This window comes from Antechinus flavipes, chromosome 2, assembly GCF_016432865.1.
Source record: "Antechinus flavipes isolate AdamAnt ecotype Samford, QLD, Australia chromosome 2, AdamAnt_v2, whole genome shotgun sequence".
In the NCBI taxonomy this organism is placed as follows: Eukaryota; Metazoa; Chordata; class Mammalia; order Dasyuromorphia; family Dasyuridae; genus Antechinus; species Antechinus flavipes.
In genome coordinates this window covers 497,725,709-497,742,375 of record NC_067399.1, presented here as the reverse complement: position 1 = coordinate 497,742,375, position 16,667 = coordinate 497,725,709, and the positions used below count along the sequence as shown (strand labels likewise).

The following is a 16,667-nucleotide window of genomic DNA, read 5'->3' as shown; positions in this document are numbered from 1 at the left end:
TTATCCCCATTTTGCAGATATAGAAACTGAGGCAGAAAGATGTTAAAATGACAGATGAATAACAAAGTGTTTTTGAAGACGTTGTTTTAACTTGATTTTTCACAATGACACTGTGAAATAACATGAGGCTTACAAATGAGAAAACTGAGGCTAAATGCTTTGTCCACAAGCCAGTACTCTTTCTGCCATACCAGGTCTTGAGACCCCAGATTCTGTCTTTCCACTGCACCATGCTCCCCTGGCAACCCCTCCATGGCAGCTTGTCTTCTTTCTTGCTTTTAGCTTCCTTGTCTAGGCTCTGCTGAGTCTCTCTTAGTGATCAGTCCGTGGCCAGGCCTGAAAGATGCTCAGTCCTTTATAGGTGAGGATGGTAAGAATCATTAAACTCTGCTATGTCTACCTGGCTCTTAACATGGGAAGTCATTCCCTTCCACTCACTAATGATTTTCTAGCCCCACCTTGAGCCGAGGTAGTTTCTGCACCTGTCCCTAGCTTGTCCTGCTAACCTTCCTGTGGCTCTCCCAGTCTTAGACTTTTGCTCTGGGGAAGATTGCAGCCTTGACTAGGCTTCACTCCTTGCACTCAAGAATGGTGTTGGAGCCAGGAAAAGAGAGGCAGGGTGGGGTAAACTATTGCTTATTGCCAAGACCTTTTCATTAAGCTGGACTGGGATTCAGTTCATTTCCATTTGATGTTGAATTGGGAATCTGGACTGCCGGAATCATTTTTAGGTGCATAACTTCAATTTATAGCCCCTCTCTTTATCTACCTATAGAGTAGAGTAACAAGTGATATTTTTTCCCTCTCCAGGGTTCTTTCCCTTTATCTCTGCCTCCCTCTCCCACTCCCAAAGTCCTGGGCCTGTCTAAATTCCAGTTTGTTGAATGGAAAGATTGTTTGCCTGGGAGTCAGGCGCTCTGAGGTTCATGTCCAAAGTACCAGTAACTTCAGCAAATCTGTTGATTATATAAATCTGTTGATTATATCTAGGCCAGGTTGAGGAGACAGTACTGAGCTTCGAAGCCTGCTGTACAACCTTGGACAGTGCCCTTCTGCCATCAGGGTGCCTCTGACCTTTTGTACAAAGGAGTGAGTTGGAATAACAGCTCTGACGATGACTTTGAGTCCTGGCCGCTTTCGTGAGGGCCAGCCTCAGGAGTCTGAGGCTCTGCTTGGGGAGTGATGATCGTGGTTGGGACTGACAGATCCCAGCAGACACTAGAATCTAGACAAGTCCTGCCCAACAATGGAAGGAAGTTTCTTCCCATGTTTGAACTGCTTTGATTTCCCCAACTCCTGTAGAGGGAGGAGGGGGAGTGGGAGGGACTCAAAAGTACCATTGTGCTGGGCTGATAAACTGCGGAAGCTTAAGGTTATAATGGAAGGAAGCCCAGCGCCAGGCTGAGGGACTAGAGGTGCTCGTTCCCACGGGCGGGGGGATGCCTGATGGACGGGCTGGGGACTGAGTTGTATCCAAAGGAGAGCATGACTACAAACTAATGTGTGTAGTTATTTTCCTCAAGATTAAAAAAGAAAAGAAAAATACTATAACCCACACATTTGTAAGAATCAGCTAGCTTCAGTGATAAAATACCAGCCCACCTGATTGGCATATGAACCCATCCTAGAGGTACAGAACATTTACTTCTGCAGCCAGTCAGTCAACAAGCTTTCATTAAGTATCCTTACTTTGTGCCCAGTGCTGTGGGAAATACAAGAAAACACAGTTGGTGCCTTAGAAAAGCTTACGTTCTAGTTGGAGAGATAAGAGTAATTGTTTTCACAGTCAGAGAGCAGTGCAGGATGGAATCTGATCAAATGTTAAACTGTGTAGTACAAAGGTAAGCATTATAGGGGAGCCGGGAAGGCTGGAAGAGAGGGCCTGAGCCTGGGCAAGGCCTGAAAGGATGGGCAGGGTTTATTTAGGTGGAAAGGATAACAGACAACATTGTTTAGATAAAAAGGAGGGGCAGAAGCCACAAGCACAAGTGAGAAGGTGGGAATATGGCACGTGCTAGAACTGTGACGTGAGTAGCCTGGCTGGAAAAATAGATGTGCTGTAGTGGGAGAATGCTCCTTCCTACCCGTGTGACCATGAGCAAATCAGTCGCCATCTGTGAATCTCACTTTCTCATCTGGAAAACAAGGGGGTTGGACTGGATAAACTTCCAAGGTATCTTCCAATTTAAAATCAAAGATCCTATGATTCTATGAACTTTATGAGGAGGAGAGCAAGATGCCACTAGATAGGCAGGGTTGGGGAAACCATTATGAATTTAAGGCCAAAGAAAAAAGCCAAACACTATTGTAGAGTGACTGCAGCTGGACTGGTCAGGAGCCCTGGGTTCTAGTCCCTACTTCTTTCATTATCATATATATTCTGTGACCTTTGATACTAAGGTCAGAGTTTCAATAGGGACCAAAGCAATCACAAATTCCTCCAAGTTAGCCCTTGCTTCACAATCTTGGCTGCAGCCCAGGCTGTGCCTCTTTTGGCATGGGAACTCGGAGCTGGAGGTGGGCTCCTCAGCCCGAGGTCCTCTGCCTGCTGAAGCAGTCTGTGCCCACCCCTACCTTCCAACTGTTTTTCTACTTCCTAAGCTGGCCTTGGTCCCCAAAGCATCACTTCATTGGTAGGGACCTATAGACATACCCCTTCCCCATGGACTTAGGACCAGGGCGGGAGAGCTGGGCTGGGCAATAACACCCCAGATTGCTGGGCCTCTGGGCTTCCCCTGCCCTAGCTCTATGTCCTCAGCATAAACAGAGCATCTTCCTGTCTCCCCAGCTGAGCGGCACTGAGGTGAGCTGTGAGGACGGCGCTGAGGCATCTCAGAAGAGGAGCACAAAACTGTAAGTGGAAAAGGACCTGGCCCCCTGCGCAGGGCCTGGCTTCTGACTGGCTGGCCTTGGAGCTCTCCTCTCCATTTCCTTTCAGATTTCTTCCACTTGGGGGTGGGGGTGCTTTCCTTTTCACTGAATTCCTTTCCAGATCAGTCCTCTCAGCCCATTATCTGCACCTCTGCCCGAGGTCGAGATGGAAAGGGCATTATAATGCTGGTTACCTGACAACACAACCTATGGCCTGGCCCAGTGACTGGCTTTGCTTGGAGACCGTCTGAGATCCCGTTTTTAGATCTTAGTTTTCTTATTGACATATGGAGGTGCTTAGACTCATGGCACAGTGGAAAGAACAGGGGACTGGGAGTAAGGAGGCTGGGGTCAAGTCCAGGTTTTTACTATTAAATTAACAGGAAACTTTGTTTTAGTCATTTCCCCATTATATGCCTCAATTTCCTCATCTGCAAAATAAGGATGTTGATCTAGATCTCGGATATTTCCAGCTCTAAAATCATCTGACTTTGTTTCAATAGACATCTCTTAAATGCCTGCAGTGCATGAGGCATACAAATATAGACACAACATGGGCTCTGATGCCAAGGGGCTTAGAGGCTCATGGAGAGGAGGAGGAGGGCAAGTATATGTTGCTGTGATATGAGAGAGAATGAAACAGATGAAACAAAATAATATGAAAAATTTGAGATGGGAGAGATCACTTTTCATTGAAGAGGAGCAGGGAAGTCTTCAAGGAGGAGGTGGGAACTGATTTGGCCCAGAAAGAAAGCATCTCAACATGTGGAGATAGGATGTCCATTGTAACATAGAGGATGTTGTGAACAAAGACAGGGGGGTGGATAAGGACAGAACAAGTGTGGGGGCGGGGAGAGTAGTATAGTGAAAAGTGATGAGTGTGAGTAGTGGGAAAATTGTTTGGAACCAAATTGTTGAGGGCCGTGAATGCCAAGGATGGGAATTTATAATTTATTTGGTAGTCGCTTCAGTAGAGGGGTGACGTTGCTTTAGGAATATTGCTTTAGTTGATAGTATGAAGGCTGCGTTGAAGAGGGGAGAGGGTAGACTGAAGGCAGGAAAACGGGATTGAGGGCTCTTAGAGTGAGCTTAAGATAATTTCAAGGAGAGCTCAGAGAAGGGGCCAAATATCAAAGAGATTAGAGATTGGGAAGATAGAAATGATAAAAAATTGGCAATTGATTGAATGTGTGGGGTGAGAGTGGGAAGACTCCAAGATTACAACCCTGGAAGGGTGGGTAGGAGGTTGGAGAAGGGAGCAGCCGTTGTGGAGGAAAGCTGGTGAGCACAGCTTTAGATAATCTAAGTTTGTAGATAAAACCTCTAATGGAGAGAGTCAGCAGATAGGCAGAGAGCTGAAAACCTGGCAGAGAGGGAGGGGGAGGTGGAAAGAGCTATTTAGGAGTTTACCTGCAGAGGAATGGGGGATCAAGAGATAGAAAAGGCCATTGAGACCATTCAGTTTGACCCCCTTTTACAGATGAGGAAATCAAGGCCCCAAGATATATGTCTGTCTGTCTCTCTGTCTTTTTGTCTCTGTCTCTCTCTGTGTCTGAGAGATTTGAACCCATGTCTTCTGATACCAGGCCAAGAACTTGTGCTTTTTCCCCTTTTCCCCAGCCTTTGCTGCTTGTGCAGTCACCCTCTGAAATTCTCACCTGTTTTTGGTAATAGGACCAACTATTTTTAGTGTCTCTTATAGACTAATTTATAGCTGATATTCAGCTCATAATATGCCATTTTAGAGTCAGCAGGGTCAGATGTTTATATTTTTGCTGACATAAAGAAGGAAAAAGTCTTGGTTAGGAACTTTACATGTGCCGGTGCAGACATGGAGCTGAAAAAAGGAGAACTCCGGTCCATTTCCTAGAAGCAGAGGGAACAGTATCTGCTGTTAAGGCTCCATTCTAGCCCATAACTGTTTTTTCAAACCTCTCAGGCAAGCATTGGTTATTTATAAAATGTGACCATAGACCAGATCTGGTAGAGTGACTTGTGCACAGTAGGCAATTAGTGATTGGTTTTCGTTTTTGCTATTAATGTCCATAGGATGAAAGGACTTGAAATCACACTAGAATAGAATAGCTGTCAATTAAGAAGCAATTCTAAAGGACCTATTATGTGTTGGGCACTGTGCTGAGGTTACAAAGGCAAGTAACAGACAAACCTTGATCTCAGAGTTCATAGCCTAACGGGGGAGACTGCATGAAAACAGCTGTGCACAAAGATGTCTATCTCTTTCTCTATATATCTAAGCTATCATTCTGTCTATCATAAATTGAAAGTAATCAGCAGAAAAGGCAATCTCATTAAGGGGAATTGGGAAAAGCATTTAGCAGAAGGTGAAATTTTAGCTAAAACTTGAAAGAAGTCAGGGCTATTGTTAGGTAGCTATTAGAAGATGAGCCATTGAAGTTGCAGTCAAAAGATATTGTCTCCTTCAAGGAATAAGGAAGCCGGTGTCACTGAATTGTGGGGACAGAGATTGAGAAGCAGAGAGAAGGGGGTGTGTGTGTGTGTGTGTGTGTGTGTGTGTGTGTGAGAGAGAGAGAGACAGAGACAGAGACAGAGACAGAGACAGACAGAGAGACTTAGAGAGACAGAGAGAGAAACAGACACAGACACACAGAGATAGAGACAGAGACAAATACACAGAGTCAGAGACAGATACACTGATACAGAGAGAGACAGAGACAGACACAGACATACAGAGAGAAACCAGACACAGACACACAGAGACAGAGACAGAGACAGAGACAGACAGACACAGAGACAGAGACAGAGAGAGAGAAACAGACACAGACATACAGAGAGACACACAAAGAGAGACACAGACACATAGAGAGAAACAGAGACAGAGACAGACAGACACAGAGACAGAGACAGAGACAGAGAGACACAGAGACAGAGAGAAACAGACACAGACATACAGAGAGATACACAGAGAGAAACACAGACACAGACACATAGAGAGAAACAGAGACAGAGACAGACAGAGAGACACAGAGACAGAAACAGACACAGAGACATACAGAGAGACACACAGAGAGAAACAGACACAGACATACAAAGACAGAGACAAATACACAAAGACCGAGAGAGATACAGACACAGAGACAAAGAGAAACAGACACAGAGACACAGAGACAGAGAGAGATAGAGACAAATACACAGAGACAGAGACAGACAGAGACATACAGAGAGACACACAGAAACACAGACACACAGAGAGAGACAGAGAGACAGACAAAGACAAAGAGAGACAGAGACAGAGAGACAGAGACAAAGAGAGACAGAGACAGAGAGACAGAGAGACAGAGACAGACACAGAGAGACAGAGAGAGACATAGATACAGAGAAACACAGAGAAAGACAGAGAGAGACACACAGAGACAGACAAGAGAGAGAGGGAAACAGAGACAGAGACATGGTCAGACCTGCACTTTAGGAACATCAGTTGGGATGAAGAAAGGCTTGAGGCAGGCAGACCCACAAGCAGGCTTATGCAGTAGTTCTAGCATGAAGTGGTGAGGCAGCCTGTACCAATATGGTGACAATATTAGAAGAGAGAAGACAAAATCACCAGGTCTCAGCGACAGTTTGGCCATGGAAGAATGATAGAGATGATTCATGGGTTCTAGCCAAGCCTGGCTAACTGGTAGGGTGGCAGTACTCAACAGTCAGAGCTAATAGTAGCTAACATTTACATAATGCCTATGATGTGCTGGGCTGTGTGCTAAGCACTCTGCTATGAGTATTTCATTTTATCTTTACAACAATTCTGGGAGGCAGGGACTTTTAACTGAGATAAACGGGTTAAATGACTTTCTCTAGGTCACACAGTTGGTAAAATTTCAAAGGCCAAAGTTGAATCTCTATAGTCTTCCTGACTCCAGGCCCGGTATTCTGTCCACTGAAACATCAGGGCTACTCCAGTGATAGGAACATTCAGAAGGAGGAATAGTTGTGGGGAGAAGATAATGAATCCCGTTTTGTTTGGTTAACAATGACAATCTGAGCAAGATATCCATTCGGCACTGGAGATGTGAGATTTGAGGTCATCAGTGAAATTAGGGTTAGATAAGTATATTTAAGAATCATTAGCATAGAGCTAATAATTGAATCCATGGGAGCTGATAAGATCAACCAAATGAAAGCATATGGAGGGATTGGAGAAGAAATCCTAACTGTCAATTTATTAGTATAAGAAATTTCATCTAAGGTCTGAGAATTGCTCCCCTCCTCCGTTTTGCCTTTTTGTCCTTTTCTCTTCAGCTCCTATACACCAGGAACTCCTGTTGCTGGCCTTTCATTTCCTTTTGATTCCTGCTCCTATTACTTTCTTCCTATGCAGTAGTTATAGCATGATTCCATAATTCCCCTTGCTAAATTCCCTCTCATCATTCAGACACTTCTTGAAATTGCAACTGCTCCAAAAAGCTTTTCCCACTTAACTTTGAGAGTCACAGTAATTCCCATGACATACAGCTCCCATGGGTCTTTTCTTCCTTCATCATGGTATTAGATTTAATCCTTTGCTTATTTCATAGTGGAAATACTTATGCTTTTAAAAATATCTTTATGTTGTAAGGTTTAGAAAATAAATTCCTTAGAGCTATTGCACCTTAATTTGCTGTGCACTGATGTGTTCAGAGACAGTTTTGAAAACGACAGTGACTCAGAGCCTGTTTCTTCATCTGTGGAATGAGGGGGATTGAACTATGTGATCTTTGAGGTTCTTCCATTTCCCAAAGTCTTTGAAAAAACCAAAAAAACATTTATCTTTTGCAAAGTTGGTATTCCCTAATGTTTTACCTGGAGTTTTTTTTAAACATTTGTTTTCTCTTAGTTACATGTAAAAAACATTTTTTGGACATTCATTTTTTAAAAAAGTTTTGAGTTCCAAATTCTATTTATTCTTGAGATGGTAAAGCAATCTGATATAGGTTATACATATGCAATCATATAAAACATTTCCATATTAAGTCATTTTGTGCAAGGTGATATGAAAAAGATTGGAAGAAAGGACAGAGAGACAAAGATCAATAGTATGCCACAATCATATTTCTTTGGAGGTGTACAACATCAAATATAAACAAATACATAGAAGAACACAAATAATAGGCATAAAATAGATACATCTATTTATCTAATTGCTGATTCAGATGACCATCTGATTTTAGGAAAGAGGGGGAAAAATGTCAAAAACGACTTGATTTTTTTTCAGATATAGATCAAAGACTTGCCCAGAACATTGATTTAGAAGCACCAGTTCCCTGGATATGAAAGATAAGACATATAATTCTGCTGGTGATGGAGTCTCAGGAGGCACACTTGAATAGTTGTTTTGAGAGGAACACTTCATAGTTATCACAGATCACGGTGTCTTTAGAACAAAGGTAACTGAACCTCTACATAGAAAGCAGTTCCTCATTTGGCCTGTTTAGAAACTTCAGACATGTCTAGTCATATCCAGTAACTGTTTCAGGGATGTCTCCTGTACTTTCCAATCAACTGATCATTCAGTAATCATTAGCACTTCAGTATTTCCCTTATTCTACTGGCCTTACTCCTCTTTTAGGCACTTGGGTCAGGTTTTCTGCTTTTGCAGTCCCTACTTTCAGCCTGCTGCTAGGTATCAAATGATTAGCTAGAAGCGTGATGATTGAAGTGGGTGAGATCATGAAAGGGCCAGAATATACAGAGAGAAGGACTTTAGGGATAGAGCATACACGTACATAAGGAGATAGAGAAGAAATTACTCAGAGAATAAGAGATGAATTATAAAGAATGAATGTCAGGACAGCTAGATGGTACAGTGGATTGAAGTCAGGAGGACCTGAATTCAAATCTGGATCAGACACTTAACATTGCCTAGTGTGTGACCCTGGGCAAGTCACTTAACCCCAGTTGCCTCAGGGAAAAAAAAAGAATGAATGTCATGAAAACCAAGGAAAGAGGGTGGTTCATAGAGTCTTATGTCACAGAGAGGTTAAGGAGTATGAGGACAGGAAAAATGTCACTTCATTTGATGCTAAAGTCAAATGTGACCTTAGGGGATGGAAACCATCTTGCCAAAGTTTTGAGCAATGAATAGGTGCCTAGGACATTGTTTTTGATAGAAGGTATTTTTGTCTACCTACCACTCACAATTTTTGTCTAACTCCTTTAATTCTGTTTCAATTTCCTCAACTATAAAATGGGGATTATAATGACACCTACTTCCCAAGGTTATTGTGAGGATTAAATGAGATAATTATAAATCATTTAAAACACTGCCTGGTACATGGTAAGTTAAGTTAATAAATGCTTGTTTCCTTCTTCCCTTCCAAAAATTATTCTTTGACCTTCACAATGACCTCCACTACTTCTGTTTCTCTGTTTTAGTTTTTTTCATGGATAGGGAGTTGACCTCAGAGTCAGTAAGAACTGGGTTCAAGTTCTGTTTAGAACCTACATTAATTATGTGACTCTGGGCATGCAAGTCATTAAATTGCTCCCAGGGCTCCCATGCTGTTGTAGAGGTAGTGTCAGCCTTCCTGGGTAGAAAGAGTTTCCTTAATCAGAAGTTCCTTATAAGAAATTAAAGATCCAGTCCAATATCTTTCCCTATCCCTACCCCCTATCTATTCATCCACTATTCCTATTGCTAACCCCTATACCTGTTTCCATGCCCATCCCTATCCCTAACTCTGTCCCAAATCTTGTCTCTGGCCCTAGCCCCATTCCTATCCCTATCCCTATTTCTAATCCCATCTTTAACCCAATCCCCATCCTTAACCATATCCTCATTCCTGATCCTATTTCCATCCCTTTTCCTATGCCCACCCTTAACCTGTTGCCAGCCCCATCTCTATTCCTTTTTCTGTCTCCATCCCTAATCCTACCTTTATTTCTATTCCTTTCTCAGTTCCCTACTTAGACAAGTCAATTAACATTGTGCTCCACCATTGCCCTTTTGTTTTATCATTGTCCAAGCCAATTTAGACCTTGGTCCTGGGCCTTCTTCCACTTTCTCTGAGTCTACTCAAATACTACTGAATGCCACTAATGTCACACAGCTTTTTTCAGTTGGATCCCCTACAAATTTATGTAGTATAATCTCAGATGTGTCCTAATGCTGCACAATAATGTTTTTATCTCCCCTAATTGTTTTTTTTTCTGAAAAAAGTTTAATTGATGCTTTTTTTTTAACCATGTTATTCACTTTTCTTTGACCTCCCCCATCACATGCACACACTGTAGAATCTTTGTTTGGAGTATATAAGCACAGTCAAGCAAAACAAATCTACAGTGGCTGCATCTGAAAATATGTGCCCCATTCTATACCTATTGTTCATCATCAAGAGGTGACTGATGCTTTTCACCACCTGAATGACTATCACGCTCCCTAAAATGGCTATTTCAAATCTCTCCTTTCCTTGAGTCCCATCAGCACTTTTCCCTTCTCTCCTTAATAGATGACCTCACTTCATATTTTACCAGGAAAAATGCTGCTGAGTTCCCCCTTCCTTTCTCCCCCATATTGTCTTCTCTGCCTCTCTCCCACCATTCTCTCCTCTTTTGTTCCAGTCTCTGAGGAAGAAGGGACTCTTCTTGCCAAATCTATCTCTCCTACGTGTGTCCCCATTATGTTCTTTTCCCATTTCCTTTAGAAGTTTCTTCTTCAATCATTCACTTTCTCCCCTATTTTCAAACTCTAACTAACTGCAGCTCTAGCTATACTGCTGATAAATATTTCCAGGTCTCTGTCAGCCTTAAAGAGCTTCACTGGCTCTGTTATCCCCTCTAGCTCTCCTCCTATATTTTTCTTCCCTTTATAGTCAGACTTTTAGAAAAAAGTTTTATGTAGTCCTGGCTTTTGCTTCTTTACATCCCACTCATTCCTAAATCCTTTGCATCTGTCTTCTGATTATTAAAAGCACTATTAAAAGTGCTCTCTCCTTCCCTGGCTCTTATGAAGGGACTATTTTACCTAACTTATCACTCCTTTCAGAATGGGATCCTAGAGGCCATCTTAGATCCGAATTCTTATCTTTTACCTCAGAAACAGACTTAGGATAAGTAACGGGTCTCACTGCTACCTGTCCTAAGTACTGGTATTGCCTAAGTGCTGCCCTATGCCTTCTAATCCTTTCTCCTCTTAACCTCTTGAAGAGCTCATCTGTCTCCTGCATCTCCATGCAGAAGACTCTCAAATCTCTCTCTTCTGGCTTTTGTCTGTTCCTTAGGAGATAGCATGATGTATGCAATACAATATGTTAGACTGGGAGTAGTTTCTAGGTCACTGGAAAGCCACTAGCGGCACTGGAAAAAGCTTCAACTTTTTCATATGTGAAATGAGGATAATGATACCTGTAATATTTACCTTAATAGGTTATTATAAAGCTAAAAGAGATCTTGTAAAGTGTACTGTAAATTATAAAGCACCTTGTATCAGTTACTGTTATTATCTATAGGCCTACATCATCAGCTTTCTACTGTTCACTTTCACCTGGATATTCCCATCAGCTCTCAAATTCAATATGAATAAAATTCATGATTTTCTCCCCTATATCTGTTCCTCTTCCAGGATTTCCTTATTTCTGTAAATGACACAGCCATCTTCCTGTAGTTAATCACTAAAATTTATTAAGCATCCACTATGTCCCAGGCACTGTGCTAAGTGCTGGGGATACAAAAAGAGGCAAAATAGAACCCTTGCCCTTGAGAAGCTTACATTCTAATAGGGAAGACAACATGCAAACAAATAGGTACAAAACAAACTATACGTAAGATAAATAAAAAATGAACAGGCATTGGAATTAAGAAGGTCCCCGCAGAAAGGAAGATTTTGAATGGAATTTACAGAAAGCCAAGATCACTGACTTTCTGTGACAAGGAATGAAGTCACCCAGGTCTGCAACTTTAAAGTCAGCCTTGACACTTCTCTTGCCTATGCCCTTTCACATTGGATTGGTTTTCATGTCTTGGAGATTCTTTGCAGCAACTTTTTTATGCATTCCCTTCGTTTACTTGGCCATTAACATATACCAGTGCCATATTTCTGCTTGTGTGGATTGTTGTGGTGACCTTCTTGTTAATCTCTTGCTGCTTTTCTCACTCTTCTAGTTCATTCTCCACATTGTTGACAAAACAGTTTGCTTTAGGCACACATCTGTCATTGCCCTGCCCAAAAAGCTTTGGTGGATCCCCATTCCTTTCAAAAGAAAATACTAATTCCTTGGCTTAGCATTTTAAGCCATCTACATTTTAACTTGAGTTTTCTCAAATTGTTATATCTTAGTCTCCATCTGAACCAAACTACATCCCATCTCCTGGCTTTGTGCTTCCAACAGGCTGTCCCTCCATGTGTAGAACACACTTCCTCCTCACTTCTGCTTCTTACAGTTCTTAGCTTCATGACTTCCCCCCTCCATAAAGAGAGATGTTGCATTATAGCATAGATGTATACAACAGCTGTGCAAGCATGCCTGTCCACACGTGGCCAATATATATAAGGCAGGGTTGTACTGTTGGAGCTAGTGGAAAGTTTTAAAGTGATATGAATAAAAGAGAATCAATAAAGCATCTTAAAAATTCTAAATGTCAAGGTTCAGCTTTAGTGTCATTGCCTATGGGACACCTTTCTTGATCTCCCTCATTGTTTGCATTTCTCTCCTCGTTATTTTTTACATAACTTATCTCTGTAAGTGTTGTTTCCTCCAGTAGACTCCAAGTTTTGTGGAGGACAAAGTCCCTGTGTTTTTGTTTTTTCTTCCTGTATCACCTAGTACCATGCTTAATGTAAGGCTTTGCTAAAGGTTGTTCAATGAAGTTGGAGGCAGTGGTTTAGGCTTCTAGTTTCTGGAAGTTTAGGAGTAAAAAGAAAGAGAAATCTGGAGGGCCCAGCAGGAGAAGGGAAAGCACGTGGGGCTAAAGGTGACCTGGGTAGTTTTGTAAGCCTTAGGGAAATGACCAGTAGAAAGAGAAATTGAAGATTCATGGAAGGGAAGGGATGATTGATGGAGCTAGGTCATTTAGAGACAGGTGGAGAGATTAAGATGAAGGATCTTCCCTTCAGATGAGACAAGATAGTAGGAAGAGAGAGTAGGAATATGGAATATGGAGAGAAATTGGCAGGATTTTTGTTGGATAAGCTATTTTTCAGATGAGGTGAGATGACTCTACTGATTTTATTAAGGATTTGGAGACAAGGGGACCCTTCTGGTGCTCTTTAAGTCTCTTATGCTTAGCCCCTCTGTAATGCTGATCTTATACCCAGCCAGCAAACAGGAACAAGTCCACTCCTAGCTCCATCATGTCAGTCAATGGTCCTTGATACAACCTGAGCCCTTTTCATTTAAGATTCGACCAGAATAGCAGCATACAGTAGAGTGAGGTAATCTTTTCACCAGGGGTCTTAGAAGCTTAGGTTTAAATTCTGTACTTCATCATCAACAAGCACTGATTAAAGGCTTTGTGCCTAGCACTGTGTTAAGTGCTGGGGATACAAAAGAGAAAAGATTGTTCCTGCTCCAAAAGAACCCACATTCTAATGCAACCAACTCTGTATTTATGACTAAGTAATGTGTTAAATATGGTATGTACTATAATTCAATATAACATAAATCTCAGTGACAAAGCACTAATGGAGGATAGGAGTGGAACAGGGATGATGGAAAAGAAGGGATTTAGGAAAGGCTTCTCAGAAATCCTGGGATTTGAGCTCAATCTTGATGGAAACCAGGAAGCCTGGGGGAGGAGACATGAAGAAGGAAAGCCAGTATATGTTGGTAAATATTTAACCACTGTCTGTCTGAAAAGAATGGTACATTTTAAAGATTAATCTGTATTATTAACATTTTTTCCATCTGTTAAGTCAATTAATAAAATAACATTTTTATTATATAAATATAAAAAATTTATATAGATACATAAACAAATTTGGGGTTGATATATTATTATTTGCCAATTTTCAGGGCATAAATGTGTACACTAAAATTTAACAATTGGCTCTCTGGAGCTGATTCAGGCTAGTTTCAACAGTGCTCTGGTAGAGTGCTACAGGTATCTGGGGCAACCAGTGAAAAAGTGTGGAGTTAAAGAGATGAACAGTTCAAAGAACAAAGAAGCCCGTGTTGCTAGATTCATCATACATGAAAGGAACAAAAATGAAAGACTGGAGAGGCAAGCAGGGATCGAATTGTGAAGGAGTTAAAAAGCTGAAGAGTTTGTATTTTATCCTGGAGGTAGTGGGACCCACTGAAGTTTAATGAAGGGGAGCAAAGGGTGGGGAACTGGTAATATGGCCAGAGCTGAGAGGGTCACTTTGGAGCTGAGTAGAAGACAGACTGGAGTAAACCACTGAAATAGTCGGATTGGGAGGCAATGAGGGCCTGCATCTGTGGGTCAGCTGGGCCTCGGGGGGTGGGGTGGGGTGGGGAGCCTGTGTGTAAGACATGTCTGAAGAGTGAAGTGACAGGACTTGGTGACAGATTGGATTTGTGGGATTAGAACTAGTGAGGAGTTGAAGTGTCATTGAGGTTACTAGCCTGAGCAGGTGGCAAGGTGATGGTGAACCTGATGTAAGGGGCAAATTCAGAAGGGGGAAAAGCCCGGGGGAAGGGTCTGAGTTTTGTTCTGGATGTGTTGAGTTTAAGCCTATACTATATGTCCAGTAGGCAGTTGTTGATGTGAGAGTAGATTTAGGAGAGATCAGGGCTTGGATAAATACATCTGAAGATGATTTGCATAGAGTAAAAATTGAAACCATGCGCGCTGATGAGATCACCAAGTGAGAAAGCACATATAGTTTAGAAGAGGGTCCGAGACAGACCCATGGGGCCCTGTATTATAGTGGACAGGACTGGAATGACAATCTAGTGGAGCCTGAATAGGAGCCGGAGAGAGACGGCAGGAGAGTACCGGGCCGTCCTAGAGAGGAGAAAGCGAGGTCGTGAAGGATGAGGCTGGGAAATGTCCCTCAGAGCTGACAATTAAGGGATCAGGTTCAGGGGAAGGGTGAGGGCGGCGGAAGCCAGCGTTTTAGAGGAGAATGAGAGAAGAAGAAGATGCGTAGAGTTTTCTTATTACTTTACATAGCGCTAGGTAAATCACCTGACATTTCTGTTCCTCGGTTTCGCTACATGCAAAGTGAAAGGGTTGGTAGAGATGATTTCTGCTCTCCCACCAAACTCTGAATCCTGTGGTCGGAGGGAGGCCGGCCCTGGAGTTATGTGGGGGTAGTTGAGACGCATTTAAAATCTGGCTATACCACTTTGCATGAACTTGGGCAATTTATGGCTTAGCCTGTGTATGGCTCATTTGTAAAATGAGTCAACTAGATTACCCCTAAAGGCTCTTTCCCGTTCTAGATCCGTAATATTAGAGCTTTGTGCAAACCAGAATTTTTTGCAAAATCAGTTACCTAAATATCGCCACCAGGTGGCGCGGCTAGACCAAAAGCCCATCTTGATTAACGTTTTTTTAAGTGCCTTCCCTCCTCCCCCTTTTCAATTCTGTTCTCCCTCCCCCAATATTAGGTTTTTAAAGTAGCTTCGATTTAACGGGACCCTTGTAGTTATCATATTTGCAAAAAACACGCTGAAAGTTCCCAGCACTAAGGATGCCTTTATCAGATTTTTTCCTTCCTTCTCCCCCAACATAGTCTTTCAGATGAGATCCACTGGATGACTGTGGAGCTGGTGTGGGGGAGAGGTGGGACTGCCTTAACATCCCTGCCCTGCCGGCGGTTAGCAGGAGGCCTTCCCGGCCTCCCCGGGGGAGCCTGGGGACTGAGCGCCCTCCCATTGGCTGACTGCAGGGGCTTGGTTGCCGGCAGCCTCCTCGGAGTATTTATTGTGCTTGGAGCCTGTCGACTTTTGTGCAGCGCCCGGCCCATTGCTTCTAACTGACCGCTTTCTCCCCAATGTACCACACTATGGTCGACTTTTCTGAAAAGTATCTGGAAAGGTAGGACCTCAGTTTGTGATTTTACCTCTGTGGATAAGCCAGATGTGTGAGGGGTAGGGACAAGAGAGCAAGAAGCTGGGCTTGGGAGGGCTTTTCCTAAAGGTGCGCCCGCAGCATTTCCCTGTTTTTTCTCCCTTAACCTAAGGTTGTTTATCACCTGGAGGCCTTTATTGGACGCTTGTGGGCAATACACTGTTTTCCAGAATTTCACAGCTATAAGATGCCCCTGCTTTTTTCAGTCCTTTCGTGTTCTATCCAGGCCTTCCTCTTTTTCTCTCCAGTTTTCTGCAAAGATTGGGGAAGCTCTTCACTATGGACAGCCTGGAACGATTTGGATTTTCCAGGAGGGAAAAACAGTGTACAACCCAAGCCCACATCATTTTTAACTGTTTATAAACTGGGGCAGTGTCATACATTTTCCCCCTTCCCTTTTTTTCTTTGACAAAACAATTGTAAAATGCCTCTCTTTGTTTTTTGCAGAGCTGGGGGACTTTAGGGTGGAATATTGTATATGCTGATAAAATGTCCAGACTAGGTTTATTTACTGTTTAGTATGTCTGAACAACTTTTTTTTTTGTCATTTTTCATGATTTATTATACAAGGGATTATACTTTGGGGAAGGATATATTTGGAAATGAAAATGCTATATATATATATATATATATATATATATATATATATATATCTCCACACACACGCATGCACATACACATGCGCGTGCACACACACACACACACACACACACACACATATATATAAACTTTTAAATTAAATTGAAAAATGAAAGAAAAATAAACAGCCCTAAGTTCTGGGTTAAAAAAAGATTTTAATTAGTTTCAAG

The 16,667-nt window shown here is 42.3% G+C and overlaps 1 protein-coding gene across 7 annotated transcripts in view; it reads left to right on the top strand.

Moving 5' to 3' along the window:
* Window positions 1-16,667, top strand: part of RGS3 (regulator of G protein signaling 3) — a 176,809-nt gene that overhangs the window by 152,819 nt on the left and 7,323 nt on the right. For 6 of the 7 annotated variants that reach the window (XM_051979981.1, XM_051979982.1, XM_051979983.1 and 3 more), the window contains one exon: window positions 2,789-2,853. In XM_051979981.1, coding sequence (XP_051835941.1) covers window positions 2,789-2,853 — 65 coding nt within the window. Of the gene's footprint in view, window positions 1-2,788; window positions 2,854-15,110; window positions 15,826-16,667 lie in introns of those variants that run through there. The other variant, XM_051979991.1, reaches the window with a different exon arrangement.